The following is a 26623-nucleotide window of genomic DNA, read 5'->3' on the forward strand; positions in this document are numbered from 1 at the left end:
ACCATCCTGGCCAATATGGTGAAACCCCATCTCTACTAAAATATAAAAAAATTAGCTGGGCGTGGTGGCGGGCACCTGTAATCCCAGCTAATCGGGAGGCTGAGGCAGGGGAGTTGCTTGAACCAGGGAGGCAGAGGTTGCAGTGAGCCAAGATCGTGCCACTGCATTCGAGCCTAGAGACAGAGCAAGACTCTGTCTCAAAACAAAAACAGAAACAAAAGATCCATTATATGTCTTTGAATCTACGATGGTTTAGATTGTAAAATGCATCATAATTTCATATATGACAAAACCGCTGCCAATTAACACATTATGACAACGCTTTCATATTTTATAGGTATTTTATTTTCTATTTATTGAATGGGCTTTTCTTGACTTCTTTGGACATTTGGCAGGAAACCCAGGTTCCCGATCTCCGTCTTTTTGGCACCTTCAGTAGTGACCGTATCACTCTGATAAATGTCAAATGATACCTTGATTCCGTCAGCATTTGGTATTTAAGGAAAGCCACAGTTTTTATTTTTTTCAATGAATATATGTAGGGAAGTCAAGGGCTTTGGTTTAAAGTTGGCTGGAAGATTCCGACACACTGATGTTTCCTGTCTTCATGCCAAGTATCTCCGATGCATGAATCAGCTGCACCTGGCTCTTGTTGAAATGTTTTCATTTACTCTGTGAGCTCTGGCTATTTCTCCCAGTTTCCCTTGCTCTGCTTGGTTCTCAAAGCATGGTCCGCAGCCAGCAGCATTGGAGTTGCCTGGGAACTTGTTACCAAAGCAAATTTTTGGGCCCCATCTCAGACCTACTGAATCAGACACTCTGGGGATGCACCCAACAATCTGTGCTCTAACAAGCCTTCCAGGTGACCCTGACACAGGCTGAAGTTTAAGAACCACTAGCAGAGACCATCCTTTTCCATCCAGCTCAGCAGTCAAACTTAACCCAGCTCTGTCTACATGAGGAAATCCACCTTTCTTGGTTGCTGCTTTGCAAGAACATGCAACTGCAGGCATTCCTCCAATAATGAAGATTTGCTTCAGTAATATCAAATTTACCCCCATTACTGTTTTCAGGCATTTCTGGGTAAAGCAATTACTTTTCATCTTCAACTTGCTTCATCATGAAGTATCTTGGAAGACATTTTAAACAGCAATTAAAATTCAATACATATAGTTCCAAAATTGCACACGACATAGCTGAGGTGAGAAAAATGTGACCCACTGAAATTGAGTTTGTTCACGTGCACAGGAAGGTAATTTTTTTGGACTGCCTGTTGGTTGACAGAAATCTCACTGATTCTAAAATGCATCATAGTTTCAGATATGTTAAAGTGTGTCTTCAAACTGATATAAGCTCAGGTTTGGCCATTCACTGTGTATGTGACCTCAGGCCAGTCATGTAACTTCACTGAACTAGTTTCCTCACTATAAATGGGGATAATCACCATGCCCACTTCAAAAGGATGCCGCAAAATTAAACAAGAGAATTGAGTAGCACAGGATGTGGTCATGGTCAAATCTCCGTAAATGTCAAGGGGGATATAAGACAGTTCAATAGAACCAGACTCTGGCACTTGTGCATCGAACTCTCAACAGAAATGCTCATGAGCTAGAATGATCAACCATCCCTGTTTGCCTTGGACTGGGGTTTCTCAAGACAAAGAACTTTTGTTGCTAAAACCAGGGTCCTCGGTCATGGTCTTGCTTCCATGACCTCCCAACTTTCTGCTTTACAACTTCCTGCCCAAGTGACCCCCTGTGCTGGAAGGTGCTCACAGTGGGATGAGTATGGGTGGCCAGGTCCTCCCGACAAGTCAGCTCACGGGGTCCTCAGCACTCTTTTGGAAGGTAGGTGGTAGGCCCTACACCCCCCTGCCACTTTCTGCTCTCCCCAGAGACTGGCTGGGCTCCATCTCTTAGCTGTCCTCTACCATGAGCCTGAGCCCATCAGCACAGGGAAACATGGGAGTATTTTGGATATTAACCCCTTCTCAGATGTATGATTTGCAAATATTTTCTCATTCCATAGGCTGCATTTTCATTTCTGCCGTTTCCTTTGATGCACACAAGTCTTAAATGTCATGTAGCCCTGGCTGGGCGTGGTGGCTCACGCCTGTAATCCCAGCACTTTGGAAGGCCAAGGCGGGTGAATTATTTGAGGTCAGGGGTTCAAGACTAGCCTGACCAACATGGTGAGACCCCATCTCTACTAAAAACACAAAAATTAGCTGGGTGTGGTGTCGCGCACCTGTAGTCCCAGCTACTCGGAAGGCTGAGGCAGGATAATCGCTTGGACCTGGGAGACAGAGGTTGCAGTGAGCTGATATCAGGCCACTGCACTCCAGTCTAGGTGACAGAGGGAGACTACATCTCAAAAACAAATGAAACAAAACAAAACAAATACACACACACACACACACACACAAACTCCAACAGCAAAGGAGTCAGGCACCCAACGGCAGGAATTATTTTGGGGGCAGGGCTAATCCCATGTAACCTGTGAGTCACTCCAAGGTAGATGGCTACTAGACCAGAGAGGGTTTGCTCCAGAGCTTAGGCTGTGAGGTCTTACCTCCTTGAGCCTCAGTTTCTTTACTTGAAGAATGTGGACAATTTCCATTCCTATCTCCTAGGGCTGTTGTGAGGATCAGAGACCAGGCATGGAAAGCTGCTGCTGCTGTTGACATTATTCACGAATTTATTCAGCAAATGTTTATTAAGTACTGACTTTGTGCCAGGAACTGTTGAAAGCAGTAGAAACAGAGCAGTGACTCAAATAGACGAAAATCCCTGCCCTCATGGAGCTGACATTCTAGTTAGGAGTTGTGCATGCAGTAAGTATTTAAATATATAGTATGTAAATCAGGTGGTGTAAATATTATGGAGAAAAATAAAGCAGGGAGGAGAACCAGGAAATGCTGTGGGCATGCAATTTTAAGTAGGTCCAGGAAGGCCTCAGTGAGAAGGTAATATCTGAATATAAAACATGGAAGCATATAATTATATTAATAGTATTCTGTTGCAGGTGTCTGGAATTCAACAGCAACAAAGGGGCATTGGGTGTTGAAGGCTCTCACCGTGATAGCAAGCTTGCTGGCGCCTCCTGGCTGACTTTATCAAGGGCATCCCTTCTCACACATGTGGCCTTTCTAGAATCCGCTGTAAACAGCACCTCAGGGAAAGGCATATGGTAATCACTGAGGGATTGCTGGTGACCAGATGCCTCCCTCACTCCCTTTGGTTGTTTGCATGTGATTTGATGCTGGAGTAGCCACTCATCCACAGGGTGTGTGTATGTGTGTGTGTGTGTGTGTGTGTGTGTGTGTGTGTTGTATGTGTGAGCATGCATAGTCAGACTGACCTTGGATCAGCTTGGGTGGTTTTTTTTTTTTTTTGAGATGGAGTCTTGCTCTGTTACCTAGGCTGAAGTACAATGGCGTGATCTCAGCTCACCACAACCTCTGCCTCCCGGGTTCAAGTTATTCTCCTGCTTCAGTGTCCCAAGTAGCTGAGATTATAGGCATACACCACCACACCCAACTAATTTTTGTATTTTTAGTAAAGACAGAGTTTCACCACGTTGGCCAGGCTGGTCTCAAACTCCTGACCAGAGGTGATCCACCTGCCTCGGCCTCCCCAATTTTTTTTTTTTGAGATAGTGTTTTGCTTGGTCCCCGAGGCTGGAGTGCAATGGTGCGATCTCAGCTCACTGCAACCTCCACCTTCTGGGTTCAAGCGATTCTTCTGCCTCAGCCTCCTGAGTAGCTGGGACTACAGGTGCCTACCACCATACCCAGCTAATTTTAGTATTTTTAGTAGAGATGGAGTTTTACCAAGTTGGCCAGGCTGGTCTTAAACTCCTGACCTTAGGTGATCTGCCTGCCTCAGACTCCCAAAGTGCTACGATTACACGTGTGAGCCACTGCACCCAACCAGCTGGGTGTTTGTATGTAATTTCATGCCAGAGTAGCCACTTATACCCAGGTGAGTGTGTATGTTTGGGGGGCGAGGGGAGGGAGGGGCGGGGTATGTGTGTGTAGTCAGACTGACCTTGGACCACCTTGAGTGTTTGCATGTGATTTGATGCTAGAGTCACCACTCATTGCCAGGTGTGTGTGTGTGTGTGTGTGTGTGTGTGTGTGTGTGAGCATAGACTGACTCTGGACCAACTTCTGTCTCTACTCACTAGCTGTAGGGTCTTGACCAAGTCATTTCTCTGCTCTTCAGTTCTTTTGTCAATAAAATGGGGATATTAGTAGTGATCTCAGAGCTCAAATCTTGTTGTTCTAGTAAATATTTAAGGGAAGGATAAGACATACTGCGAGCTGGGCATGCTGTATAAGTTCTTGATAGTTCTCAGTGGACATTACGGTAACTACGCACAATAGGTTATTATTTATCTGTATTCACGTTTGGCATAATGAGCGGCATGGGCCTTGGGGGGGAAGTGCTTCTAGTAGAGGCATGACTTAGCCCCACAAGAGTATTCTCTAATTCCTCTTTTCACCGAGGATGCAGTAAGGACCACCTCTTTATGTGGGGGTCTTATTTCTAACTTTTTGCAAGAGCTCAGGGCTTCAGCCCCTACCCTGGTGTGGCCATTAAAATTAAGTCTCCTGTTTAGTGAGATTCAGACCCCTTCACCGATACCCAAAAAGCTCACAGCCTCATACGCCTCTTGCCGCTTCCAGGTTTGTTTTCTGACACCAGGGGATTTCCCATGCTTTCCTGAGTGCTCAGGTGTGCATCTGAGAGTTGCTTATTGTATTTAGTTCTGGTTTGTAGCAGGGGCATATTGAGTTATTTGATCATGATGTTGCTTAAAATGTATGATTGTTATATGCATTTCATAGAGAATCCAAATCTATTCCTCTGAAGTTTGTATCTGTGGGCTCACGTGAACCAACTGTAGCTCCTTTTCTACCAAATTGCCGTTCAGATATCTCTAGACAGCTTGGATATCTCCCTATCTAATTTGCTTCCCTGTTCCTTCTTCAACTTAAAAGCTCCATTTAACAAATCCTTTTCTCTTTTTAAATTGCAATGTTTATTTTTGCAAAATAAAAGTTAACATGAATTTTAGAATATCTGCGAAGTACGGAAAAGTGTAGAGAAGAAAAAATAGGCTAAGTGTGGTGGCTGATGCCTGTAATCCCAGCAATTAGTGACGCTGAGGCAGGATGATAACTTGCGACCGGGAGTTTGAGACAAGCCTGATCAACACAGGGAGACCCCATCTCCACAAAACATACAAAAAATAGCTGGGTGTGGTAGTGTGTGCCTGTAGCCCCTGCTAATTGTGGGGCTGAGGTGGAAGGATGACTTAAGCTCAGGAGTTCCAGGCTGCAGTGAACTATGATTGCACCACTGCACTCCAGCCTGGATGACAGAGCAAGACTGTTTCTAGAAAAACAAAACAAAAACTTCCCAGCATTGTCATAACATGGCAATATACATCCTTGCTTTTTTTTTTCTTTTTTTTTTAAGATGGAGTCTGACTCTGTCACCCAGGCTGGAGTGCAGTGGTGCAGTCTCAGCTCATGGCAATCTTTGTCACCCAGGTTCAAGAGATTCTCTTGCCTCAGCCTCCCGAGTAGCTGGGACTAGAGGTGCGTGTCACCACCGGCTAAATTTTGTATTTTTAGCAGAGATGGGGGTTTCACCACGTCGGCCAGCCTGGTCTTGAACTCCTGACCTCAAGTGATCTGCCTGCCTCGGCCTACATCCTTATTTTTATTTTTATTTTTTTTTGAGACAGAGTTTCGCTCTTGTGACCCAGGCTGGAGTGCAATGGCGCGATCTCGGCTCACCGCAACCTCCGCCTCCCGGGTTCAGGCAATTCTCCTGCCTCAGCCTCCTGAGTAGCTGGGATTACAGGCACACGCCACCACGCCCAGCTAATTTTTTGTATTTTTAGTACAGACGGGGTTTCACCATGTTGACCAGGATGGTCTCGATCTCTTGACCTCGTGATCCACCCGCCTCGGCCTCCCAAAGTGCTGGGATTACAGGCTTGAGCCACCGCACCCGGCCCCTACATCCTTATTTTTTATACAAAGCCCCTATCGCTACTGGGATTAAATACTTATTTGTGAAATTATTTAATGACTATTCTCCTTTCCATTTGGTTGGATGAGTTAAGTGAGGACAGACCCTTGTTTCTTTCCATTATTGTTCCCCTGCACCCACCACAGAACCTGGTGAAGGGCAGGAGCTCAAAGAACATTTGTTGCATTAACGATCAGCTAAAGCGCTAACCTCTTTTATATACAGAAAGGCTGGGCCCAGAGGCTCATGCCTCTAATCCCAGCACTTTGGGATGCTGAGGCCGGCAGATCACCTGAGGTCAGGAGTTCTAGACCAGCCTGGCCAAGATGGCAAAACCTCGTCTCTATTAAAAATAAAAAAAAATTAGCTGGGCATGGTGGCAGTGCCTGTAATCTCAGCTACTCAGGAGGCTGAGGCAGGAGAATCACTTGAACCCAGGAGGCGGAGGTTGCAGTGAGCCAAGACTGCGCCACTGCACGCCAGCCTGGGTAACGGAGCGAGACTCTGTCTCAAAAAAGAAAGAAAGAAAATAGGCCGAGCGCAGTGGCTCATGCCTGTAATCCCAGCACTTTGGGAGGCCAAGGTGGGCAGATCATCTGAGGTCGGGAGTTCAAGACCATCCTGGTCAACATGGTGAAACCTTGTCTCTACTAAAAATACAAAAATTAGCCAGGCATGGTGGTGCGCGGTAGTCCTAGCTACTCGGGAGGCTGAGGCAGGAGAATCACTTAAACCCAGGAGGCAGAGGTTGTGGTGAGCCGAGATCAAGCCATTGCACTCCAGCCTGGGCAACAAGAGTGAAACTCTGTTTCAAAAAAAAAAAAAAAAAAAAAAAAAAAAAAAAAATATATATATATATATATATATATATATATATATATATATATATATAGTTTTTGAAGTATAAAACTAGGATCATGGCTTAAATCATCCATCCAAAATACAGCCTCTAATAGCCACATATTTCATCATTTTGGTTGCTGAAGAGTTTAACTATTTCCCTTTCTTGGACATGGAGGAGACATCTAGGAATTGACATCTATGTATAATGCCTACCCAGAATTTTAAATGTGCCCCTTGTTTCTTTGGGTACATTCCTTGAAGAGCTGGGTCAAAATGGTATGGATGTTTTATTACTTGGTGATTATATAATTATGACATCCTTTCAGAAAACTGAAATCATTTGCATTTTCCCTTTAACCTTGGCTATCATAGGGATGACCTGACAGGACAAAATGAGATCACTTATGTTTAATTTGCATTTCCTTTATATGTAATTAGTGAGATTGAACTCCCTTTCAACATTTATTTTTCCAAGGACATGCCTTGTTTGGTGAACTTTCTGTTTATTCTATTAGCTCATTCTTTTCTACTGGAATTTTTATTTTTTTTTTCTTGATTTGAAAATGCTTTTTACAGATTAAGGATACTGTCTTTTGTTTTCTTTTGATTTTGAGACAGGTTCTGGCTCTGTCTCCCAGAATGGAAGGCAGCAGCATGATCTCAGCTCACTGCAACATTTACCTCCCAGGTTCAAGCGATTCTCCTGCCTCACCTTCCTAAGTAGCTGGGATAACAGATGTGCGCCACCACGCCCAGTTAATTTTTGTATTTTTTGTAGAGACGGGGTTTTGCCGTGTTGACCAGCCTGGTCTTGAGCTCCAGAGTTCAAGTGATCCTCCCGCCTCAGCCTCCCAAAGTGCTGGGATTCCAGGGATGAGCCATGGCGCCCAGCAGGTTATTATCATATATTCAGGTCTCATGATTTTGTGTGTGTGTTGTTTTTTGCAGTGTTGTTCATGCTTAGGATTCTCATTTAGGGTTCCTGATCTCCAGGCAAGCATCCCAACTGCAAACTGAGAATTCACTTTCTGAGGCCGGGCATGGTGGCTCACGCCTGTAATCCCAGCACTTTGGGAGGCTGAGGAGAGCGGATCCCTTGAGGCCAAGAGTTTGAGACCAGCCTGGCCAACATGGTGAAACCCCGTCTCTCCTAAAATACAAAAATTAGCCAGGCATGGTAGCTGGCGCCTGTAATCCCAGCTACTCAGGAGGCTGAGGCAGCAGAAAAGCTTGAATCGGGGAGGCGGCGGTTGCAGTGAGCCGAGATGGCGCCGCTGCACTCCAGCCTGGGTGACAGAGTGAGACTCTGACCCCCTCCCCGCCCTTGCTCCCACCCCTGCCCCCAAAAGAGTTCACTTTCTGAGAGAAAATCCACCGCTTTCACTTACACTGTTCTCAAAAGGTCCTTTACTCTCCATGGTGGGCCTTACGAACCGCCCAAACGCCCCTCCCCAAGGGTGAGCGGTCGCCATGTTGGAAACTCTGACCACGCCCCCGCTCTGCCACCACTGATTGGTGCAGTGCAAGACACCTGACAGCAACTGGGCCAATCGACTCTCTTGCTCTGAAATGAAATACTGCAGCCGGGCGCATTGGCGGCTGCTGAAGTCTCAACTATGACCCAGCCCGAGGCAGGAGCATTGCTTGAGCCCAAGAGTTCGAGTCCAACCTGGGTGACATAGTGAGACCACTCCCAATCTCTTAAAAAAACTCAAACTGGGACTAAGACGCTCAGGTTTGGTGTGGACTTTCCTTCTGAACAAAGAAGGCATAAATTCTGGGAATGGTCAAGGGGACAGCAGTGCTTCTCCAGCCACAATCTCTCTAAAATGCGGATCCTGATCAGCAGTTCTGGGTGGGGCTGAGACTTTACCTTCCCAGCATTTCCAACAAGTCCTTTGAGCTGTATAATCTGGAAAACCCTGAAATACTTCTAGCTTCTGGTTCAATCTCCTTTTTCTTTTCTTTCTCTTTTCTTTTCCTTTCTTTCCTTTTCTTTTCTTTTTTTGAGGAGTTTCGCTCTTGTTGCCCAGGATGGAGTGCAATGGCGTGCGCGATCTTGGCTCACCGAAACTATACCTCCCTGGTTCAAGTGATTCTCCTGCCTCAGCCTCCCGAGTAACTGGGATCACAGGCATGCGCCACCACACCTGGCTAATTTTGTATTTTTAGTAGAGACGGGGTTTCTCCATGTTGGTCAGGCTGGTCTCGAACTCCCGACCTCAGGTGATCTGCCTGCCTCGGCCTCCCAAAGTGTTGGGATTACAGGCGTGAGCCACCGTGCCCGGTCTCAATCTCTCTTTGAGATCCAGCTGCATCCCTGCCCACAATTCTCCCTTATGCCTATATCCTGCTAAACGAAGTCTCCCCTTTGGCTTGAACTATAGCCAAAGTATGGGGTCTGTTCTAAGCAAACAAACGTGTAACAGCAAATTAACTTGCCCTATACTGGGGCTTTGCCAAACAGGAAAAATAAACCATGAGTGGAACTGAGCTTCCTTCCACATCCCACCCTACCCTCCTTCCCACAGTGGGCTGTTTTTTCATTCCTCACATCTGTTGAGCACCTATTATGAACTAGACTCTAGCACCAGTGGGTTTCCATCCTTTTATCCCCTTCTGGTTGAGTGGTTCTCAAACTTGATCATGCATCCCAGATTCTGATTTCAGAGATTTGGGGTAAAGTTTAGATAGCATTATAGCTGTATTTTAAACACATTTTCCGAGTAATTCTTTTGCACAGCAGTATTTGAGAACTGCCACTCTAGTCCCTTTAACGGGGCAGCAGTAGGAGCGTGGCCCTGCAGAGGGGGCTTGGGATTGGGGTCCACTGGTAGGTCCCTTCTCCCTTGTCCCTTGGCAGCCTAGCTGCCTCCCCTACAGTGCAACTGGCCAAAGCCAGGTGTCCCAATTTTGGCCAGCAGTATCTGGAATTTCGGGAGTTTATCAGGGAGCATTTCCTCCCATATACAGATAAGTTGCTCCTTTCCCTGCTTGTGGGTGTGCCAGAGAGACTGGATGCCCAAGGCATTAGCAGCACCATTCGGCCATGGGGAGTGGGAGGATAAAAAGGATAAAAGCCTGCCACCGAGAACAGGAGGAAGATGCAAAGGAGCCGGCACCTTTGAGCTGCCGAACTGACCTTGGCTCTATGTGCCTTGCCTGTTCTGGCTATGAGAGATAATATGTGTCGTAACTGTTCTGCACACTTTTAGTCTGGTGGTGTTAAGAGCAACAGAAAGCATCTGATCTGACCCAACCATTCCCTGGCTGGTTCAGATTCCCAGGACCTTGCTCAGATCCCCTATTATCCCCAGGAAGGATCTGGATTATCTTCATTTTTCACCGAAGCTTCAGATACTTCTTATGCACAAGCCAGTTTGAGAAACATTGCAATGAGGAATTTACTAAGCGGCGGTACTGATGAAGAGCACAGGTTTTGCAACCAGACAGCCTGGGTTTGAGACCTGGTTCTGCCACTTTCTGACATCTTGGACAAGTGATTTAACCCCCTGTGCCTCAGTTTCATTATTGGTAAAATGGGGATAATAATTATTACCTAACTTTGGGTTTTGAAAAACTACTCCATATAGAGTACTTAGAAAAGTGCATGGCACAGAATAAGCACTGTGTAAGAATTTGTATTATTGTTTCCAGATCTTTCTGGCAATCACTACATAGTTTGTCTTATTAAATCACTCATGTGCTCAGGAACTTTCAATAGCTCCCCAGTTGCTTCAAAATAAAGGCCAGAGCTGAAGCACGACTTCCACCACATTCTCCTGTGCCATTTCTAGCCACTGTTTTCCAATCTTGCCCTGAGCTTCTCCCACCGCCTCCAAACCACCATTAGGAAATGCCCCCTTTCCCGCCATCTTTCTCCCAAAAGCAATGTGTCTTTCAAAGCCGGTTATATATTTGCTCTCATTCACAATTCTCCCCACTGAGTTTTCCAGTTAGAACCAACAGACTCTGAATTCTTGCACCTTTAAGACTACACATACTGGCCAGGCTCGGTGGCTCACGCCTGTAATGCCAGCACTTTTGGGAGGCTGAGCAGGTGGATCACTTGAGGTCAGGAGTTTGAGACCAGCCTGGCCAACATGGTGAAACCCCATCTCTACTAAAAATACAAAAATTAGCCAGGTGTGGTGGCTCATGCCTGTAGTAGTCCCAGCTACTTAGGAGGCTGAGGCACGAGAATCTCTTGAACTCGGGAGGTGGAGGCTGCAGCAAACTGAAATCGTACCACTGTACTGCAGCCTGGGCAACAGAGTGAGACTCTATCTCAAAAAAAAAAAAAAAAAGACTACACTTGTCACAAACAGGTGGGCTTGAATGTCTTACAACTAAATCCTCCTCTTCCTGAAGGGCTTGGAATTCTCCAAGGACAAGCATCTCCATTATCTGAGTTCCATCATTTGGCACACAATGGCCCTAATACCACTGATAGGGTCTGGCTGTGTCCTCACCCAAATCTCATCTTGAATTGTAACTCCCACAATTCCCATATGTCACGGGAGGAACCCAGTGGGAGGTGATTGAGTTATGGGGGTGGGTCTTTCCTGTGCCATTCTTGTGATAGTAAATGAGTCTTATGAGAGCTAATGGTTTTAAAAAGGGGAGTGTCCCTGCACAATCTCTTTTCTCTTGTCTGCTGCCATATGAGACGTGCCTTTCACCATTTGCATGATTGTGAGACCTCCCCAGCCACGTGGAACTTGAGTCCAATAAACCTCTTTCTTTTGTAAACTGTTAAGTCTCGGGTATGTCTCTATCAGCAGCAGGAAAATGGACTAATACAGCCACCGTCACCAAGCCCTCACGATGAGGCACATGCCATACACACCATGTGCTTCAGCCGCATGAACACATTTAATCCTCACAGCCGCCCTTGCCTGCCCTTATTCAATAGCTGTTTTACTGAGTGCCCGTGATGTGCCAGACCTGGTGTTGGGTGCCAGGAAAATAAGACTGATTAGGTCTCTCCATGCAGGGAGATTCACAGTCTAGTAAACTAGAAATTGAGCCACTAATTTGGGGCTCACAGGCCAAACTGAACCTTCAGATTCTTTTTTAAGGCTTTCAAATTCAATTAGGTAGGTAGGGCCTTCCCTAAGTCATTCTCCTTTGGCCAAAGACCAGTAGAGACAGCACCCCTCTCACTGAATAAGTTTATTACTCATTGCAATAAGGGCAGCCTCAGAGGGTGCTAGAAAGAACTTATTTTATTTTAGGTTTGGGGCTGATGTTAGGTGCTTTTGGAGGAGGTTCAAGAAAACCTGCATCAGAGGCACCAGTGAGAGGGGCTAATTCTATGATTTGTTATTTTAATAAATATCATCAAGAGGGAAAGAAGGCTAGAGAGAGCAAGGCTCAATCTTTAACAGGTAAAGAAGTAACTGTCACTCAGATTAACAGCGGGGAGGAGGATGTTTGGTGTTTTGTGGCTTGGACGGTGTTCCCATTTTGTCTGGGCTCACACTTGATGACATGTGGTTTTGTTTTTGTCTTGCCCACCATGGTCACAGAGTGGCCTTGTGTGTTATTGGTGTTTCGTGAAACTGTGAACAACGGTGTATGTTCAACAGTTGCACAGCACGGCCTACCTATGAGCCAGCCCAGCTCCTAGCAACACCAAGACCCAGCTGATGATGGCTGCTGGCTGTCAGGGGTGCTTTCCTCTTTTTCTGCTAGTTGCTGCAGGCCCTCCCCCTCTCCATGGCAGCATCTGCTGCTGCAAATGCTGTGTTGACTGCCCCTGCAACTGCCTTGGAATTCACTTCCCTGTAACTGATTAAAGACTAATTCGTTACAATTGTGATACATACTAGCTGAGAAAACAGAAATCTAGTTGTGAAAGTAGGGAGAAGGGGAAATCAGAGCTGGCTTCTAGGTGGAGGTGACTTTTAACCTGGGACTTAAAGAGTAGGAATTAACCAGAAACGGCAGGAAAAACCATTCTTGGTCAAGTGATCAATTCAATTAATACTGACAGAGGGCTTGTCATGAGCTCTGTGCTAACACTATCCCGTGTGTTGTTTCGTTTACTTTTACAGCCCCCTGAGTAAGTAATGAGAGCTAACAGTGACAGCTTGAAATGTCTTCCATGAAGCCTGGCTGGAACCATCAGAGATGAGTTCTATTATCACTTTCATTTTACTACTGGGGAAATGGAAACACAAACAGTGTAAGTTCCCTGCCCAAGGTCACATGTTAGCAAGTGGTACAGCCAGGATTCGAACCCAAGCAGTCTGTCTCAGGACCCCAGACTCTTCATGACCAATCCCTGTTCCCTCTCTGTTTATCTTTATCCTCACTTTGAAATGAATATAGTGTAATTTGCCATGGTCATGGAGTTACTAAGGCCTTATGCAGCCAAGATTCAAACTCAGGGACCTGACTGCAAAGTCCCATGATTTGAAGCCATGAACTTAGAAAATGCACATGGGATGCATTTCCACCAGCATCCACATCTAATTTTATGGTTCCTATACAAAAGTTCTTAAATCATATGCCAGACAACAGGCAGCTTTCAAAGCTAGCAGGAAGATAATAAATTTTACTTTAAACCCAAGTATTATCAGGCAGAGGAGACACTGGAGAATGAGAAAGGATTTGGTTTAATCAAGGACAAACACATCTGGAAAATGTCTGGATGAGGATATCTGCAGAAATTCACCATTTGGGGGATTGGTGGTCTTGGGCAGTGAGTAACTCTCCAACCTGGCTGAGACCTGGAATCCCCCAGGAGCTTGTTACAAATATAGATGCCTGAGCCTCAGCTCCAGACATTCAGATTCACGAGGTAGAGCCTGGGGATCGTGGTCCCTAGGCAGGACTGGGAACTGCCAGCCAATGGAAACTTGAAGCACAATAGCAAGAAATGCACCCAGAAAACCAACCTAATAATTGCAAAACAGAGAAGGAAGCAGAATTCTGCTTGTCTAGTTGGCACAGAGGCAGGAACCATCAGGAGGAGCAGCTGAGTCAGGCACAGAGAATGCACGCTGCAGATCGCACCATCCTTTCGCCACCTGTTTATTAGTCTCTACATTAATAAAAGCGATCGCTCACTGAACCCAGTTTCTCCATCTCAGGCCCTTTATGTGGATTATCGCAGAATTCTCACAATAACCCGGTGATGATTAGGTATTATAACCTCTTTTTACAGATGGGGAGTGTTAAGTGAGAGGGAGAGTAACTGATTTGCCCACAGCCTTGGGTGGTTAGTGGTGGATTGGGATATAAGTCCAACAGTCTGTCTCTGAGGGGTAGCTCCCTTCAGCACTGTGTGCCGGGCACAAACAGGACCCCAGGACTCCACGCCCCAATGATCGCAGGGCCGTGGAGATGCTAACAGAAGGGTGAACTTCTTTGAACAAAGAAATAGAAATGCTGGGTGCAGTGGCTCATGCCTGTAATCTCAGGACTTTGGGAGTCCAAGATTAGCCGATCATCTGAGCCCAGGAGTTCAAGACCAGCCTGTGCAACACAACAAAACCCAGTCTCTTCCAATAATTTAAAAATTGGCTGGACGTGGTGGCGCATGCCTGTAGTCCCAGCTACTTGGGAGGCTGAGGTGGGAGGACTGCTTGAGCACAGGAGATCAAGGCTGCAGTGAGCCACGACTGCGCTACTGCACTCCAGCCTGAGCAACAGAACAACACTCTGTCTCAAAAAACAAAACAAAGAAACAAACAAAAACTAGGAGGACAAAAGAGGGAGTTATCTGGTTGTAAGGTCAGCTTTCCTGATGTTTGTGCAATTTGAGCAGTTGTTCACACTCAGCAAATAATAAGTGCCTTGGTGCTGGGATCCAGTGTGAGCAGGAGCGGGGCTGACAGGTCAGTGATAGAGACAGACCTCAAAGTCATTCCTCTAGGAATCATTTAAATATGGGGCACAACCTGATCTGGGAGAAGAGTGTGTGGTGCAGAGAAGGGGTCTTTGAGAAAATGCCCTTAAGCCTAGCTCTGACATAAGAATTAAGGCAGTTCCAGCCAGGCGCGGTGGCTCATGCTTGTAATCCCAGCACTTTGGGAGGCCGAGGTGGGCGGATCATGAAGTCAGGAGTTCAAGATCAGCCTGACCAACATGGTGAAACCCCTTCTCTACTAAAAATACAAAAATTAGCCAGGCATGGTGACGCACACCCGTAGTTCCAGCTACTCAGGAGGCTGAGGCAGGAGAATTGCTTGAACCCGGGAGGTGGAGGTTGCAGTGAGCCAAGATCATGCCACTGTACTCCAGCCTGGGCGACAGAGCTGAGACTCTATCTCAAAATAAAATAAAAACATAAATAAAAATTAAGGCAGTTCCAGACAGAAGGAACAATGCAGGCAAGGGTCTGGGCCTGGAGGAAATGTGGCTCATTCCAAAAGAAGAAAAAAAGTCATCATGGCTGCTGCAATACAGAGGAGAGGGAGGTGTCCCAAGAGGAAGGCAGATCCTTTTTTGTGAAGATTGTCATGAAACCTAAGGTCTTAAGGTTGAGTTGGCATCAGCCAGGCCAAGGTGGGAAAGTTATTTCAGGCAGAGGAAACAGCATCAGTGAAGGCTCAGAACCCAGAAAGAAGCAAAGGCCCCGAGTACAAAGTGTGGGCCTGGAAACCTCCCACGCCCCAGGACACGTGTTTTATAGGCTCCCATCCAGCGTGAGAGGTACCGGGACTTTGAGGACAAGAAAGCACACACCGTCCTCGGGAAGAAGACTGCTAGGATAAGGGACAAAACACATGTCCCAGGACTGTCCTGAGGTTGTGGTGGGACCTTGGCCATGTCCCTTCCCCAAAGGCCCCTTTGCTTGGTCCTGTTGCAAAATAATCTGGTCCCACCGGGCCTACCTTTAAGGGTTTTCTGGTTTTCACCTTTTCTTGGTGACTTCTTTTAAGATGGGAATGAAGATAAACTTAGGAGACAGTGGGAAGATCTCAATGTACTTTTGCCAAGGTTTGTGAGGGGATCAGTTTTATTGTATTTCAAAATGTCTACTGTTTAAAAAACTCAGTAGAAACATTAATTTGGATGCGTTAAGGAAAAACCCCACAAAACTTTGCTTATTGCCAAAAAAATTCAAACATCATCCCAGTAGATACCTCATAAGGGGAAAGCTGGTTCCACCCCCAACTTTTTTTTTTTGAGTTGGAGTCTCGCTCTGGCGCCCAGTGCGGGGTGCAGTAGCATGATCACTGCAACCTCCCCCTCCCAGGTTTAAAAGATTCTTGTGCCTCGGCCTCCAAAGTAGCAGGGACTATAGGCGGACGCCGCCAATTTTGGTATTTTTAGTAGAGACGAAGTTTTGCAGTGTTGGCCAGGCTGGTCTTGAAATCCTGAGACTTCAAGTGATCCGCTTTGGTCTCCCAAAGTGCTGGGACTAAGGTGTGAACCACTGCACTGGCCGGTTCCCTGACCTCTGATGCTCCTCACTCTTCAGCTCCAGACTATTGGGTAACCATTCTCTGAGAATAAGCTAGAAGGACCTTATGGACTCACTCAGGCTCAGAGACGTATTCTGTTTGGCAACAAAGTTTTATATTTGGAAAATTTCACATTTTCAGTTTCCCTGAAAAACTCAAATATCTAACTGGCTGGAGCCAAAGAACAGCTGCACTTCTGGATGTGGCATGCGTGATTTCTCCACCTCACCACAGTCCCCACCACTCTCTAAGACCTCCCCCACAGACAACTTCTCTCATTTACATTACCTGCCCCATCCCTGTTCTAGAAACTTCCCTTGAATATAATGCCATATTGCCATATATGCATATGTATTTCTTTTTACATATACCTTTGAGAATCTTTCTGTGACTACGCATAGATCCAACCCCCCTCCTTTCCAGAGCCAAGTCATATTCCATTGTTGGAATCTTTGATATTTATTTATTTAACTCCCTCTCTCTCTCTTTCTCTCTCTCTCTCTTTTTCTTTTAAGAAACAGGGTATCACCTGTCACCCAGGCTGGAGTGCAGTGGTGTGATCATAGCTCATCGCAGCCTCAAACTCCTGGGCTCAAGCGATCCTCCTGCCTTAGCCTCCTGAGCAGCTAGGACTACAAGTGTGTGCTATCACACTGGCTAATCTTTAAAATTTAATGTAGAGGTGGGGTCTTGCTGCGTTGACCAGGCTGGTCTTGAACTCCTGACCTCAAGCGATCCTCCGGCCTTGGCCTCGCAAAGGGCTGGGATTACAGGTGTGAGCCACTGTGCCTGGCCATATCTAACTCTCTCTTGATGTGTACATACAAAGGCTCCACTTTCTCTATAGTATATGCTATAAGTGAATATCTTTATACATTTGTTTATGAAGTTTTTTATTGTTATTTTTTATTTTTTTGAAACAGAGTCTCACTCTGTTGTCCAGGCTGGAGTGCAGTGGCATGATCTCTGCTCACTGCAACCTCTGCCTTCTAGGTTCAAGCGATTCTCCTGCCTCAGCCTCCCGAGTAGCTGGGATTATAGGCATGTGCCACCACTCCCGGCTAATTTTCGTATTTTCAGTAGAGACAGGGTTTCGACATATTGGCCAGGCTGGTCTCGAACTCCAGACCTCAGGTGATCCACCCGCCTCAGCCCCAAAGTGCTGGGGTTACAGGTGTGAGCCACTGTGCCTGGACTGTTTATGAAGTTTTATAGGATAAATGCCTAGCTGTAGGCTTATTGGATAAATGTCTATGTACATTTTAAAACTAAGAAATTTTAAATTTAATATTTGAAAGCTATCACAAAATTGCCCAGGTTATAGGAATTTACATTCCTAGAAATGAAATCAGTGTCCTTCCCCAAGCCTTGTTTTGATTTGCACTTCTGAAATTACTAAGGCGACCAAACCACCCTTTAATCCAATCGTCCCCTGTAAATCATCCACTGACTTTTCCCCTTCTTACTTTTTATCTCCTTTTACTGGTGGTAGGAGTTCTCTGTACAGGAGGGATATTAGGCTTTAATCATATATGCCACAAATTTTCCCCCAAGTGATTCTCTTCAGACTTTGTTTAGACTTTGTACTTTACTTTGGAAAAATTGTAACTTCATTCGCAATCACATTATGATTCCTTTTCTTTGAGGGGGTGGTTCACAACCTGGCTTGTTTGGTTGCATATTAATGTATTTTTTAGAATCAAATGCCTTTAGCTAAGGGATACATTATCTGTATCCCCCATAGGATCCAGGACTATCTCATAAATGGGCTACTTCATAAGGTTAAAGTTTTCTTCCTGCCCGCTAAGACAGATTCTACAGGTATAACTGTGTGCGTGTATTTCCTCTAGAACTTTTATGGTTTTCTTACTTTCTTTCTTTTTTTTTGAGACAGAGTCTTGCTCTGTCACCCAGGCTGGAGTGCAATGATGCTGTCTCCACTCACTGCAACCTCTGCCTCCCGGGTTCAAGCAATTCTCCTGCCTCAGCCTCCCTAGGAGCTGGGATTACAGGCACCCACCACCACGCCCAGCTAATTTTTGTATTTTTAGTAGAGACAGGGTTGCACCATGTTGGCTAGGCTGGTCTTGAACTTCTGACCTCGTGATCCACCCGCCTTGGCCTCCCAAAGTGCTGGGATTACAGGCATGAGCCACCACGCCCATCCTGCTTTTATGGTTTTCTTATGCACATTTAAATTTTGGACCCATCTGTAATTTATTTTTGGTGGAGAGTGTACACCACAGAGAATAGGGATGTTCTCCTGATCAGCAGTATAAGGGGAGGGAGATATCAATGCCTGTTTACAGGTTTTTAAAAAACAACAACATGCTTTTTGTCCCTTTACACAAATAATGCAAACTCAAGGATTATACACATATTTCCACACCTAAAACAACCACTTTTTAAAAAATTGCAACATATTTTCTGCTATCTTTTTTCCTTAGTATGTAGATTTTTTGTTTCAGAAATCTTCTTTTAATATTTTTTCTCTTCTTTTAAAATTTTACTTGAATGACCAGATCTCATGAGATGTTTCAGAAATCTTTTGTCTGTTATTTTGTAACATGTGACAACATTTATAACTGCTAACATTTAACGTTTTAACCTAGCAGCTCCCACACCTGGCTGGGCAGCTGACTTCCCAGTGGAGCTTGTTAAAAATAATGAATCAGCAACCCCAGGGGGTGGGCTCTGGGAATCTATATTTTTAACAAGTTCCGTGGAGGTGTCTGAGACATAGCCAGGCCAACGCTGGTCGACTCCCCCATGCTCCAGCTGTACCTGTGATTGTCTGGGTCTCCGAGGTGATGGTTCTGGTGGTGGTCTGAGTCTGGGTGGCAGGCACTGTTTCCTCCGATACAAACTGGACGGTGCTGGGGGCTGCCGCGGATGTGCCTGTCAGCTGGCAGCCACTTTGCTTGTGAGCTACAAAGGCATCCAGGTTGTTAAACTGCTGCTTACAGATGCCACAGATGTGGATGTCCGGAGTCAGCTCCACCAGCACCGTTGTGCCACCTGGAACTCCATGGGACAAAGGGAAAGGAACATATTAATTCCAAATAGCTTTGAATTCTAATGCAAACCAGACTCATAGTTAGGAAGAAAAGGTATGGTGGCAGGCATGGCTAGGTGGTGGCCCAGTACCCACTCCACCTCCCTCTTCTTACAAACAGAATCCTAATTGTGTCCTAGCAGCAAGGTATTATATTTCCACACAGAGACATCTTGCCTTAGTTAGACCTGGGGAAAATTGGACATAATGTAAATATCTTAGAAATTTTCAGAAAATTGGCCAGGTCTGGTGGCTCACGCCTGTAATCCTAGCACTTTGGGAGGCTGAGGTGGGTGAATCACCTGAGGTCAGGAGTTCAAGACCAGCCTGGCCAACATGGTAAAATCCAGTCTCTACTAAAACTACAAAAATTAGCAGGGCATGGTGGTGTGTGCCTATAATCCCAGCTACTCGGGAGGCTGAGGCAGGAGAACCGCTTGAAGCCAGGAGGCGGAGGTTGCAGCAAGCCCAGATCATGCCATTGCACTCCAGCCTGGGGGACAAGAGCGAAACTCCATCTCAAAAAAAAAAAAAAAAGACATTTTTAGAAAATTATGATGCATAATTTTGTCCAACCATATATGCACAAAGGTAGTCTTGTATTATTTAACTTGGGGAGAATTGGAAATAATGTACAGCAACCATCCACATGATGGTTCATGCTGCACTGTTACCCATCAGTGCTAGTGGCGTTGTTTGCAAGAAAGTTATTGGACGTGCAGGGCTGCCCTGCACTTTGCAGAACCAGCAGCCATCTCCTATCCCAACTAAAAGGTCATCATGAAAACTGACCCTCCCGCACATTTGCAAACATACTCACCCAACACACATACTATGAGAACCACTAGTCTAAATAATCTTGGTCCCCTACATACTTGTGAACTTCTCCAGCACACAGCTGAAAGAGTTTCTGGGAAAAGTTTGGCGTTAATGATAAAAAGGGAGCAGATATGGCTAGCACTGTGCCCATTTTCTTCTGGCTTTGGATGCAAATGTGATGGTGGAGCTTCTGCAGCCATCTTGTAACTATGAGGAAAATGCCAAGATCCCTACAGTCTGTGCCCTTTACTTCATGGATTCCTCTGATTCAACCCTGGAATCAACCAATTCCAGATTTAATTAGGCCAGTATAATTTGGGTTTCTGTCACTTGTAGCCAAAATTCATTCCTAACTGGCAGGAACATTATTTCTTGATAGTAATAATATCAAGAGTTAATACTATATTAATACCTGCAAAGCATTTAGCCAGTACTTGGCACTGTATTAGAAGGTACTATATAAATATTAAGACATAGAACTAATTAATAAGTCTCTAACTACTATGATTACCTTAACTTTTATTTAAAAATTTTTCTTTGCCTTATTATAAGAAAACTCGCCAGGTGTGGTGGTTCACACCTGTAATCCCAACACTTTGGGAGGCCAAGGTGGGTTGATCACAAGGTCAGGAGATTGAGACCATCCTGGCTAACACAGTGAAACCCCATCTCTACTAAAAATACAAAAAAAATTAGCCGGGTGTTGTGGCACAGCCATATAATCCTAGTTGCTCAGGAGACTGAGACAGGAGAATTGCTTGAACCAGGAGGTGGAGGTTGCAGTGAGCCGAGATCGAGCCACAGCACTCCAGCCTGGGCAACAGAGAGTCTGTCTCAAAAAAAAAAAAAGAAAAAAAGAAAAAGAAAACTCATGTTTAAAAAGGGGAAAATCGCTTAATATTTCCATCTCTGCCTACCATAAAAATTGTAAAATATTTTCTGGCTGGGTGTGGTGGCTCACATCTATAATCCCAGCACTCTGGGAGTCCAAGGTGGGCAAATCACGAGGTTAGGAGATTGAGACCATCCTAGCCAACATAGTGAAACCCCATCTCTACTTAAAAAAAAAAAAAAAAAAAAAAAGTTAGCCAGGCATGGTGGCACACCTGTAGTTCCAGCTACTCGGGAGGCTGAGGCAGGGGAATTGCTTGAACCTAGGAGGCGGAGGTTGCAGTGAGCTGAGATTGCACCACTGCACTTTAGCCTGGCGACAGAGCAAGACTCTGTCTCAAAAAAAAAAAAAAAAAAAAAATTCTTCCATTCATTTTCTTTGCACTTAAAAGTTGCATAAAATCATAATGTATTGTAACACTAATCCTTTTCCTAAATATTGCATAAGCATCATGCTATATCATTAAAATACCTTCATAGATATCATTATTTAATGGCAATACATTATTCCATGGTGTCCATGCATTATAATTTCTCAGCAACAATAAGGTATTTACATAATTTCCAATTTTTCCCAAGTTAAATGATACAAGATTACCTTTGAGCATATATGGTTAGATAAAATTACGCACCATAATTTTCTGAAAATTTCTAAGATACTTACATTAGGTCCAATTTTCCCCAGGTCTAACTAAGACAAGAAATCTCTGTTCGGAAATAACAATTTGGTTGACTTGCTCAGGAGACTGGGCCGAGCACTGTGATAAATCATCTTGCAGAGATGCACTTAAGCACTTTGCAATCAATGGATGGAAGGAATGAAACTGAGAGACAGATACACATGGAACTAACAAGAAAACAAGGAAGCGAGACATGAAGTAGCTTGCATTGCTGACGATTCCTTAATGATGGAACAGGACTGACACCCAGAATGAAAGAATTTTAACAATAAATAATGTCACTGCTATATGGAAAGTGCAAAAGTAAAGACATAGACCTTTGTCAACATCTTGACACTGTCACTTAAAAACAATGACTTTGTGCTTGGGTTTTTTCTACTTCATGGGGTTTTTGTTTGTTTGTTTTTAATTTCTCCAAGAAAAACGCGGGCTTGTTATGAGAATTAAATGGGATGGTGTTCCTAACAGCACAGTCCTCCCTCCCGCCAATACCCCAGCATGTTACCTGCTGGGGTTATTACTGAGGTACACTATTTAAACATGGACAAATCTGAGCCCCACCTAGGAGATACTGAGTCATAACAGGGTGGGGTGGGGAGGATGGCATTTAGGAAAATCTGTGCTTTTCACAGTAATACAAGGAAATACCCCGCCAAATTTGGTACCCAATGTCTCCCAAACTGTTAACAGCAGCAGCGAACAAGCTGAGAGCTTACTCTGTGCCAGGTGTCCCTAAACCCCTGGTAGAGGGGTTTTCAAACTTCACGTGCTTTAGAGTTGCCCGGGCAGCTAGGAAGGACAGCGGATCCCCGGCCCCACCCCCGAGATTGAATGGGTGGGGCCCAGAAAGCTGTTTTAAAATACACGCTCGCGCTCCCAGGTGGCTGGTTGCACTCAGTCTCTGGACCACACTTTGGGAAACAATACGCCGGGAGAAACCAGGGACTTGAAAAACGCTGATGTCCTCATCAGTTAAATAAAAACTGAACCCCAAACCCAAAGAAAGCGTCCACGGCCGCGTTTCCCATTCGGATCTCCACCCTTAATGTGGAAAAGCCTTTGCAATGAGCCGGCGGGAGCTCGTGAGACCTGGAGATTCCGTCAATCTCCAGGGTCTAATTGTGAGCCACTGAGGCAGAAGTTTTCCCATCAGTGTTACCCCGTTTATCCCAGATTCCTCCCTCTCTCCCGCCAGCCCCCAACTCCTCCTGGTGGGGTGGGAATGCCCTGAGGGGGTGGCGATTGTCTGCACGGCATGCCCTCCCCCACCGTTCCCTTCCCAGGGGTCTCGCAAGGCTGGAGAGCGCCCCCCATCTTGCGTCAGGTCGGGTGCACCCCCACCCCAAGCCCACTCCGGCGCCCCCTGCACCGCGCGCCCGCTGCGGTCCCCGAGACGCGGCTCCGGGCCGTCACCCCGATTTCGGGGCCCCGGGCCTGCTGGCTGCGTCGCAGACGTGCTTGGGCCCGGGCCCCGGAGCGCGCACTGGGCCCCGGAGCGCGCACTGCGCCCGGAAAAGCACTTACTTTGCACGGAGCCCGCGAAGCTCTCGCCCTCGCTGCTAGCGTTCATGGCCGCGGACTGGGAGGTCCCCGGCCGGCCGGGGTGCCAGGGTGGGGGACACTGATCTACATGGTGCAAGGACTTTTCCTTTTATTTTTCCACACCCCCTAGCCTGCCTTCTCCCAACTCTGCGAGGCGGGGAGGACGGATGTAAAGCAAGCTGCACTTCCGCTGCCTAGAGGGCGCTGGCCGGGCCCGGAGCCCCAACCTGGCTTTGCAGCAGCGGCTCCCGGGGGAAGCAGCAGGCGAATCTCGAGGCCCAGGCCCGCGGAGCCCCCACCACGCCCCCGGGGAGCTGGATGGCCACGCGCGTCCGGGCGTGCTGGGCGACCGCGGGCGGCGAGGGATGCACCCCTGCCCGCACCCTGCGTTCTCCGCGGACGCGATTGGCCTCCCCGGCTCGGGGCGCCCTTTGCACCTGCAGCTGGGGCGTCGGGGCCCCCGACGCGGTGGTGTAGCCGCGCTGCTCCCGGGACGCCTGGGTGGTCTGTGGGGAGACCTGGGCGCGGCTGCCGTTGCGGGGTGGGGGCGCGGGGCGCGGCGGGCAACAGAGAAACCCAGGTTGGGCGTCAGCGCTGGGCAAATCAGCAGAGCGCTGGGCGGGTCCCCTGCCCCGCTAGGGAGACTGAGAGGACCGCGATGATCTGGAGTCTTAGCGCGAAGGGACCCCTGCTCCAGGGGCTGGCAACTTTCTCGTGCATCACGGTCTCCTGGAAGGCTTATTAGAACAAACGCTGCTGGGCCCACCCCAGCGTTTCTGATTCACAAGTCTGGGGCGAGGCCAGAGAATGAGCATTTCTAAGTTCCCAGGTGCTGTCCCTAATGTGGGTCGGCACCCACACTCAGTACACTGCCCTCTCTGCTCTGTCCCTGCTCTGTCCCTCATGCCTTACTACTACACTCTCCCCCTGGCTCCTGTGTCAGCCCTATTGTCTCTCTGCCGACCCTCCCAAGCTCCAGACCTCTCCAGCCTCGAGGCCTTTGCTCAGAGAATCAGCCCTGCTTTGAAGGTCAGCATTCAAAAATTCACATTCAGGGAGGCCACGCTTGGCCTAATCTAAGCATTCTAATATTGCAGCTCCCCCTTCCCCACCCAACCACTCCCGGTCTTCTTCCAGTCTGCTTTGTCTTTCCTTCTTTCCTTCCTTCCTTTTTCTTTCTCTCCCTCCCTCCCCCCTTTTTCCCTCCCTCCCTCCCTCCCTTCCTTCGTTTCCACAGGATCTTGCTCTGTCTCTCAGGCTGGAGTGCAGTGGTCAGATCCTAGCTCATTGCAGCCTCCAGCTCCTCGGCTCAAGCAATGCTCCTTAAAAGCTTGGGCCACCACCCCGGCTTACTTTTTAATTTTAATTTTTGTAGAGGTGGGGTATTGCTACGTTGCCCAGGCTGGTCTCAAACTCCTGGCCTCAAGCGATCCTTCTGCATCAGCCTCCCAAAGTGCTGGAATTACAGGTGTGAGCCACCATGCCTGGCCTGCTTTGTCCTTCTTAAAAGGAATTACATGGAACATACTATGTATCTAGAGTCTCTCTCTCTCTATGAGTATGTATATCTATCTGCACAGATAGATATAGTTTAGTTGTATATCATCTGTGCCCTCCTCCCCCTTATTTTCGATAAGTCCCTATAAAAATGGGGATTAAAACAAAATCTCTTTGCTTCACTGATATATTCCAGTGATTTGGCTGGTGCTTGACACATAGTAGGCTCTCGGAAAATATGGCTTGTATAACAAATGGGATTTCCCCTGCTGCTTCCTTTAAGGCTTTGTTTCTACCTGCAGCAGCTGTTTATTCTCAAGTGTTCGTGATGTGCCAGGCACTGGGCTAGTCCCTGGAAGTAGGCCAGAGAGGCAACCAACATGAAACAATCAAATCAGTACGGTAATATTTTATATATAGATGTCCAGGTGCAGTGGCTCACGCCTGTAATCCCAGCACTTTGGGAGGCCAAGGCGGGTGGATCACCTGAGGTCAGGAGTTGGAGACCAGGCTGGCCAACATGCTGAAACCCTGTCTCTACTGAAAACACAAAAAATTAGCCGGGTGTGGTGGCATGCACCTGTAATCCCAGCTACTCAGGAGAATTGCTTGAACCCAGGAAGTGGAGGTTGCAGTGAGCTGAGATCGTGCCATTGCACTCCAGCCTGGGTGACAGTGCGAGACTCCATCTCAAAAAAAAAAAAAAAAATCTATATATATATATAGATATAGATATACATATCATGTACTTCTTTTTTTAAAAATTTTATTTAAGTTCTGGAATACATGGGCAGAACGTGCAGGTTTGTTACACAGGTATACATGTGCCATGGTAGTTTGCTGCACCTTTTGACCCGTCATCTAGATTTTAAACCCCCCATGCATTAGGTATTTGTCCTAATGTTCCCCCTTCCATGATAGGCCCTGGTGTGTGATGTTCCCCTCCCTGTGTCCATGTGTTCTCAATATTTTGGTAGTGATAAGGGCTCGAAAGACCACAAAATGGGGATGTAATAGTGGCTGTAGGCATGCTCACCGTAGGCCTTTCTGAGCAGGTAATATCTAAACAAGGAGCTGGGGAGGGCACAGCCATGTGAGGATGAAGTGGGAGCAATTCCAGCCTGAGGAACTGGGAGCAAAAGCCCTGGGGCAGGACTGAGCTGGATGTAAGTGGCTGTGGCCCGCCAGTCCCACTGCAGATCATACCACTCTCCCGCTGCACTGCCCAGGCCAGCTCCACCAGGCTGCTTGATGTTGTTCAAACAAGCCCAGCCCTTCCTGACCAGGGACTCTGCATCTGCTCCTCTCTCTGCCTGGATTTCTGTTTCCTGGTCTTTGCAGGACTGGCTTTTTTAGGTCATCCAGCACCAAAGGAAATGTCACCTTCCCAGAGAGACCTTGCCTGTGTCTTACCTAAAGCATTTACTCCCCCCTCGACTCTACCATGTCACCTTCATGATTCCTATCTAGCTAACATGACCCACCAGGGCACCGCAGCTTATGGCAATACTTATTCTTTATTGCTTGATGAATATTTACATATGTGCACACCTGGTTGGCACCCATCCAAGACACACAACATTTCCAACCCTGATCGACTCCCCCATGCACCTTCTCAGCCAATAATACTATTCCCAGCCCGGCCAGTGGCTCATGCCTGTAATCCCAGCACTTTGGGAGGCCGAGGTGAGCAGATCACCTGAGGTCAGGAGTTTAAGACCAGCCTGGTCAACATAGTGAAACCCCATTTCTACAGTGCAAAAATTAGCCAGGTGTGGTGGTGCATGCCTGTAATCCCAGCTACTCCAGAGGCTGAGACAGGAAAATCAC

The 26623-nt window shown here is 46.7% G+C and overlaps 1 protein-coding gene across 4 annotated transcripts in view; it reads right to left on the reverse strand.

Moving 5' to 3' along the window:
* ZFP64 (ZFP64 zinc finger protein) overlaps window positions 1-23467 on the reverse strand; it is a 96103-nt gene extending 72636 nt beyond the window's left edge. For 3 of the 4 annotated variants that reach the window (XM_021669110.2, XM_064382534.1, XM_064382532.1), the window contains exons 1-2: window positions 23279-23467; window positions 19094-19333 (exon numbers count right to left, since the gene is read on the reverse strand). In XM_021669110.2, the coding sequence (XP_021524785.2) occupies window positions 19094-19333; window positions 23279-23324 (286 nt within the window). In that variant the 5' untranslated portion in view covers window positions 23325-23467. The remainder of the gene's footprint in view (window positions 1-19093; window positions 19334-23278) is intronic. The other variant, XM_064382533.1, reaches the window with a different exon arrangement.
* Window positions 23468-26623: the final 3156 nt, after the last annotated feature.

The sequence above is a fragment of the Aotus nancymaae genome, unplaced genomic scaffold (assembly GCF_030222135.1).
Source record: "Aotus nancymaae isolate 86718 unplaced genomic scaffold, 86718_ANA_hifiasm-v0.15.2.pri h1tg000029l, whole genome shotgun sequence".
Classification (NCBI taxonomy): Eukaryota; Metazoa; Chordata; class Mammalia; order Primates; family Aotidae; genus Aotus; species Aotus nancymaae.